Source organism: Argentina anserina, chromosome 7, assembly GCF_933775445.1.
Source record: "Argentina anserina chromosome 7, drPotAnse1.1, whole genome shotgun sequence".
Lineage (NCBI taxonomy): Eukaryota > Viridiplantae > Streptophyta > Magnoliopsida > Rosales > Rosaceae > Argentina > Argentina anserina.
The window spans coordinates 19260397-19267674 of NC_065878.1; the positions used below are offsets into that span (position 1 = coordinate 19260397).

General features: G+C 38.1%; 1 protein-coding gene across 1 annotated transcript; it reads right to left on the bottom strand.

Annotated features, from left to right (window-relative positions):
• Positions 1-3861: 3861 nt before the first annotated feature.
• LOC126802026 (probable E3 ubiquitin-protein ligase RHC2A) lies at positions 3862-6726 on the bottom strand. The gene is made up of 2 exons (XM_050529549.1): positions 5207-6726; positions 3862-4615 (listed from the first exon to the last, which is right to left on the bottom strand). Exon 1 carries the CDS (start codon positions 6608-6610, stop codon positions 5444-5446), a length of 1167 nt encoding a protein of 388 aa, XP_050385506.1. The 5' UTR covers positions 6611-6726; the 3' UTR covers positions 3862-4615; positions 5207-5443.
• Between the last annotated feature and the right edge of the window lie 552 nt (positions 6727-7278).

The window sequence follows — 7278 nt, forward strand, 5'->3', positions numbered from 1 at the left end:
ACCATATTCACGTATATATTGTCAAAAGCAATAACAGCAAGGATCATGCCCCTCTCTTTTTAGAGTCTCCCAATCTTGTGATTGACAAATAACAGAATCAAGAGCATGGACCAGATTGAAAATAAAAAAAGTCTATGACTCCTTTTTCCCATACAATGTGACAAAGATTTTGGCATGCTAAATTGGACGGTTGCAGAAGGCTAGGCCCTCCCACTGTGGCTAATGAGAGTATGTATCGGAGGATGTAACATTGCATTATAGATCTCATAATATAAGCCAATCAGGCTATTCTAAATAAGTTAGAGGATGCATAAGAAGTACTGATCGATTAGACTCGATCTCTCGTGTTGAACACATTCACCTAAGCCGGAAGCCCTAACTTTCTCAATTAAACTTGATTTTGAGTTCCAGACCTACGTACATACTTTATTTCTATGGACAAGACGCACAAGTTTTCAACATGCTACGTCTAAAATTAGAGTGGAAAATCGATTGCAAATCTTAAACCTATCTACTTAAATGTCACAATACAATAACGATAATAGTAATGTCAGGGAATCATATTTTGATACAATTATTTGGCAGCGCTAGCTTGGTGTCTTGCTACGTACATCAAACACCACACCAGAAATATAACTAATGTGATATTTAAGAAAGATCAATCCAGCAATAAGATTATTAAGATATATGTTGTATTTTCACGCGTATATCTACTGTATATGATTACGAACCACAACACCGATCCACAGTCCATTTTCATTGAGTTTACCAGCTAGAGAAAGTGACACTAATTTGACTCATAGTTTTTGTATGATTTGATCAGACGTCGAATGGATAATGATGAGTACCTTTCTTCAAGACTCGAGTCAATATGAAACAACAAACGAGTTGGGTATCCTTTCTCTCTCAATCAGTCATCCCATGACCGAAGGCCTAGCTCAGTAACCTCAGTTGCATCCAGTTGTAAAATCTAAGTTGTATATTAATTAGTTCCTTCGATTCACCCACTAATTTTGTTATTTTCTTCCAAATTCAAGCTTGATTTAGTCTTAGTCTCCAAGATTCCAACCCTCTGTGGCTCACTCTCAGCCTCGATAAAAGAACCGGCCAAACAAAAAGAAGCTTCTATATATGGAAAATTCTGTTGTGCACCAATATTGCATCAATCATAACGTGGATTAGTTCATATGTAAAAGCCATTTGATATGTAAAAGCCAAACTTGTTTAAAGTAATTAAGCAGGACGACGACGAGAGAGAGAGAGAGAGAGAGAGAGACCACCGATTAGCTCTTGTTTTTTTAGGAGTCTTTAATTTTTGAGTGAAATCTCCCTCACAATTGAAGAAAGATTGTTAAAAACGGATCCGCCAACACCGTCTACTCAAATTTACGTCACTCCAATTAGTTTTGGAGTTTAATTAAAATTGATGTACGCTCAATTCCCTTAATTTTATTTACACAATTAATTAAGTCTGCATAGCTGCAGATATGTGTTGTTTCAAGTAGGCGAAATTATCGATTGTCTAACTGGGCTGATTTCGCTCAGCGTGGCTCTTAGCCAGTACGTTCTCGTCGTCCTTGATAGTTTTTTTGTTTGTTAGATCGTCGTCCTTGATAGTTGATACAATCTCTTGTTTAAAGTCTATTAAATTCCGTTAATACGTGTAGAATTCGTCTATAAACTTCCAGAGGTCTAGAGTTGTGTGTTAATCTTGATTCTAAAATGATAGTGTATTTTTTTTTTTAAGAAATTGAAATGAATGGCAAGTGGTGTACTAGGTTGTTTTAGTACTTTCATAATCTTTTACTCTTATTAAAGGTTAGATTTTGAAAGTTAAGATTAATGTCCTATGAGGGGTGTATTGTATATAGATTTATGTTTACATATTTTAATTGACATATTTTTTGAAAAGTCCACGGATTTTTTAAAAAGTATACAGACTTTCATAAAATTGTTAAAATCACTGATTTCACCCACAAACTTTTGACTGATTTCTACATACTTTTATTGATTCATGGAATCCACATAATTCATATTGATCAACTTCTATAGATTTCTTAATATTCATAATGTATGTGCATACCATGTCTCTCAACTACAAGCACATGGTTCCGTGATAATTTGTTTCACTTCCGGCCGTGCCTTAAGCATCTAGGTTGGCCTTATGGGTTCTCTGACGCCTTATGGATATTATTGGACGAGTATTTAGTGCATATTAACAAAAAAATTATACGGAACAATTTTTTGTTCTAAGCAAATTTATTGGTTGTATAACTTGTATCTATTACAAAGACATTAGAAAATCTCGATTATTTATAAGAAAATAAAATAAACCCTTTAATTTTAGGGTTAAATACTTGTAACACCCTATACTTTAGGTGTAAAAACAGTTTTGTCCTTCTACTTTTAAATTTAATCTGTATATCATTTAATTTTTATTTTTAACAGTTTTGTCCATTCCGTTAGTTGACCGTTAAAAAATTCCGTTAAGCCGTTAAAATGTCTAGAATACCCCAAATTCAAATCATATATTTTTTCTTTTTTTCTTATGCCTTTTTTATTTTCTCTTTTGGTCTTTCTTTTTGTTTTTCTTGTTTTTAAATTTCATTCATCATATGTGCTATCAAATATATATAATTGTAATCAACACAAATTATCAAATTAATTGTAAAAATCTTATAATCAATTGGATGACATGTGAGTGCCAGTACTCAAATCCAGTTATAAACTTCTTTTATATTATGATGCACTACGAACATATTTTGATTAATTTCTATAATGCTAAGACAAAAAAGACTTCTACTATCATATCCATACTTTGATGCAAAAATAGTTTCAAATTATTTATTTCCAACTTGATGTTAAGCAATTGTCATTAATTCTCCTCTTGTTTACAATTAATTTGATAATTTGTGTTGATTACAATTATATATATTGGATAGCACATATGATGAATTAAATTTAAAACCAAGAAAAACTAAAAGAGAAAATAAAAAAGACATGAGAAAAGAAAGAAAAAAATCTTATTTGAATTGGGGGTATTCTAGGCATTTTAACGGCTTAAAGGAATTTTTTGACGGTCAACTAACAAAATTGACTAAAATGTTAAAAAAAGAAGGATAAAACTGTTAAAAAATAAGAGTTAAAGGATATACAAGTTTAATTTGAAAGTAAAAGGACAAAACTGTTAAAAAATAAGAGTTAAAGGATATACATATTAAATTTGAAAGTAGAAGGACAAAACTGTTTTTACACCTAAAGTATAGGGTATCATAAGTATTTAATCCTTAATTTTAATATATCGACCAATAAGTACTAAATAAATGGAAGTAAATAAATTGATCTGGAAGTTTTAATCTAAAGAAATTGGTGTTCATTAAACATTGATACGATTATTATTCTCATTTCTTCTTATGTACTTTTTTCATTGTCATTGTTTTTATTGTTAGCATTGGGCATGTGTCCACATATGAGAATGAGATTTAATAAGTATAAAGATACAAGGTAAGAACATAACATAAAAAAGAAGAAAACAATCATGAGATCATAGGTTTAATAAACATGGTAGGTTGTAAGAAAAAGAATTGGTAAAGAAAAGACAAAAAGAAAATAAAGAAAAATGGTGGAGAAAACAAAATACAATGAAAAAGTCCATGAAAATCTTTGATCTAGAGGCTAAACAAGGTGGCCGAGTATGTCTTCTTCGCATTGTACAATTAAGAAGGTTCTGTTTATTATGTCTATCATCTGCAAGCAGCACCAAAACTAACAAGGATTGAAGGAAGTCTCTTGCTCGCATAAAGTATGGAACCAAATCCTTTCAAAAAACAAAGTATGGAACCAAATATAACGGTAAAAGTGTAAAACAAGCCTGCATCAATTCATACTAGAATGTCCTGATAACAAAATAGTTTTCAATTACAAACTTAAGAAAAACAATAATTGTACTCCAATCCGGTGAAAGGTCTCTAAGATTCCGACATCACAAACAAAGTAGCAAGTGTTTCTCTTGTATTTTCAATTCTTCCAGCAAAGAAAATAACTTGCGACGCAACTAAAACAGCTATTACCAAATAAAACAGCTATTACCTCAGTAATATTTCTCACACAAAATAGTGAAATACCGACAAGAGTGATAAGACCCTAAACAGCAAAATCCGATTCATCCATCAAGAGAGCCTTCAATGGTGTGACACCATTTAGGCATATGCTATGCATAAAGCCTCAAGGGAATGGTGCGTGGCATCATCTGTCACACTCTGAACAAGATGGCCTGCAATACAATTTCACTCAAATATCGAAATTCTGAAATGTCTAAAACAAGACATCTGGCATGAGAGGTTTCCATTCTTACACCTAACGAAGGACCATCCAGGAGCATGCGTATTATACTAGAAGTCTAGAACTCATAAAGACTAGAACACTTCTCCTTCAAGCTAAGGATCGAATAAATTCGGTTCCAGACACCTTCTGCTGATTTTTACCATTTACAGGCCTAATGGCACAATAATAGGTACACCAGGCGTGTGCCAGTTCGGTTTTTCCTCATCTGTTGGCTATTTTGAGCTATCTTTAAAGCATATATTGGCTGGAAGTTGGAACCAACAATAAGAACCTAAAATAGAACATAAATGGTTGTTAAGCTGAAGAAGAAATACCTACCTACTCAAGAGTTCTATGAAGACTAACTAACTAACAAAAAGCCCTGTACTAACAAAAAGCCCTGTACTGCAGCCATTGATGAAAACAACCTAGGGTTCCATCTCAAAGTTCATTCTGTACGTTAAATATGTCGATGTCAATTCATCAGATTCTATATGGAGTTCAATGGAGCTTTATTTTGCCAAACAGATCAAGACACAACAAAGAACTAAAAACACAAGAAAAGCCAATGCAACTGGGTTTAAGTGGATTGAGTTCAATATATTTCACAATCATTCTATTTCCCCAGTCAGTAAAACAATATTTAGCTAGTATATAATCCAGATGAATTATTGCCATCTTTTGGAAAATAATGACAGGAGGACAAAGATGGACTGTAAACTGATGAACCTGACTTCTAATTCCAATTACAATGTCATGGAAGCTATAGCAAACTAGCTAAATTTAAAAAGGAAAAAAAATCATATGAATTAAAGCTGGTAATCTAACCCTGATTTTGTTAACCAAACTTGATGAGGCTCTAGGATAAGCAACGTAAAGGTACCTTGCTGATCAAGCTGCTCTTAATACTGAATTGCTGCTGCTCTGCTCTGATTGTTCTTCATAATCATTCCTAGCTCAAATGGACTTCTCAAGCTCAAGGAATCTCCACCAATGTGACAAATCTATGTGCTCGAAAACGAGAGAGCCGAACATGAATCCATTTCTTCCCTCAATCTTTACAGTGGATGAATTTAGAAACCAAACATCAATGCTTTTCACCCCAAAAGTTTTTACTTTTTCACCATGTGAGAACTCCATTGTTAACCTCCATGGACCAAGTTCTAGGCGTCTGCGTCGGGGAGCTTCGCCTCTCCGTATTCGAAGACCTCGTCGTCCTATCGTTCACTGCCGCAGGTCTTATTTCCGGCACCGAAATCGGCGCCACCGGAGAAGAAGACAACCGCCGAGGCACAACTGAGCTGCCACTGCTTCCGCTGAAACAAGTGAAGATACTCCTCAGAAACCTTCCAACTCCACCTCTCTGTCTTCTTCTCCCGCCGTTCCTCGACCACGAAATCCTCCTCGGCGCGCCGCCGTTAAACCCGCCGTCCACCTCCGTGTACACAACCGGCATCTCCCTATCTCCGCCGCCTCTCCTGCCTGCGGCGAACCTCCCCACCGCGAATCCGCCTCCCGGCAGCCTCCAAATAGTCAGAGCAGCGCTCTCTTCCTCACTTGCCGCCACATCCTGATTCGCCGCCTCCGGAGAGTCGACCGGAAGTTCGAACCGGCACACCGGACACGAATTTCGAAGAGCAAGCCACGGCAGAATGCAATCGGAGTGGTATATGTGCTTGCAAGGCATCTCCCGAGCTTCGTTCCCCAATTCAAAGGCCTCTTTGCACACGGCGCAGTGAGACTCGTCAGCGACGTGCGACTCCTTGAGCTCCACCGTCGGCAGCGACTCCACCGCCGATTTATCCGCCGGTCGCTGATCGTAACGGCCAATTCCGTTCAAATCCATCTGCGCTAGCCGATTCAACAACCGGTCAAACCCGGCGCCGAGTAGAAACTCCGACATGCTATTCGGTAACGGCCGGAGACCCGACCCGGATCCGTCGTCGTAGAAAAGCTCGAATCCTATTCCTTCCTCGCTCGCCGATTCAGCTCCGCGCATCACGATCACCGGATTAATCCGGTCTCCGCCACCGCCGGTGTTGTGTCTGCGAGGCTGTGGCGATTGAGGATTGGTACCGGAGCTATGGTTGGCGCCGATCATGTACATCGGAGCGGCGGAGCTCACTCTGCGGCGAGAATCCACGTAGACGGAGCGGTTCGGGTCGCCGGTCTCCTCGACGAAGCCGCTGCCGCAGTCTGGACACACCACCGGTGAGTCGCCGGCGCTCAAAACCCCAATGAACCTGCTACATCTGTAGCACCAGTAAGACGACGTCGTTGCGGACATGAATTTCTCGATGAAACAACACTGAATAGAAAGCTGAACAAAATTTTGAATTTGAAATCCGAAAGATTGATCAAGCTAAGTAAGGGGCAGTTTGGTCATTTGAACACAGAGAGATGACGAAGGGGGGACTTTGAATTCGAGTGTGATGGAGAGTTATTGATTTTATGGAGGGTATCAACGGCAAAAGCGCGTAAACTTTTGTTAGGGACTTGGCGTGGCGGTAACGCTCAGGGGGAGGGGTACGTGGCGGGATGTGAGTGGGGGGAGTTGTTACGACGTTTAAGTAGCGTTAGGGGATGTGGGACTGTGAGGTGGGAACGGAACCGAGTCGGTTGCTGGGGATAGGGTGGATAAAGCCGAGAGGAGAAGAACGCTGTTTTTTTGGAGTTGGTTTGTGACACCTGCGCCGGCGCGGGATGTTCGGCTCAGGTGAACATTTGATTTCATTTGGCCGGTTTTTTGGTAACGGAATTAACAAATGTCGCCGGCTGTAATAGTAATCCACAGACGCTGGAATATGTCTGATAATGCGGTTAAGTTTCATCTTTGTTTTCGATTTCTAAGTTGCTTTTGATTTATATAAGGAGTTAGGAGTTATTGCGTAAAAGAAATGCACATTTTTTTTATCTGTAAAATGGTATGAAAAACATTCTACATGGGAGAACGCT

Bases quoted from the DNA above. Each gene is read 5' to 3' on its own strand.
- LOC126802026 (XM_050529549.1), bottom strand. From the start codon at position 6,610: ATGTCCGCAACGACGTCGTCTTACTGGTGCTACAGATGTAGCAGGTTC.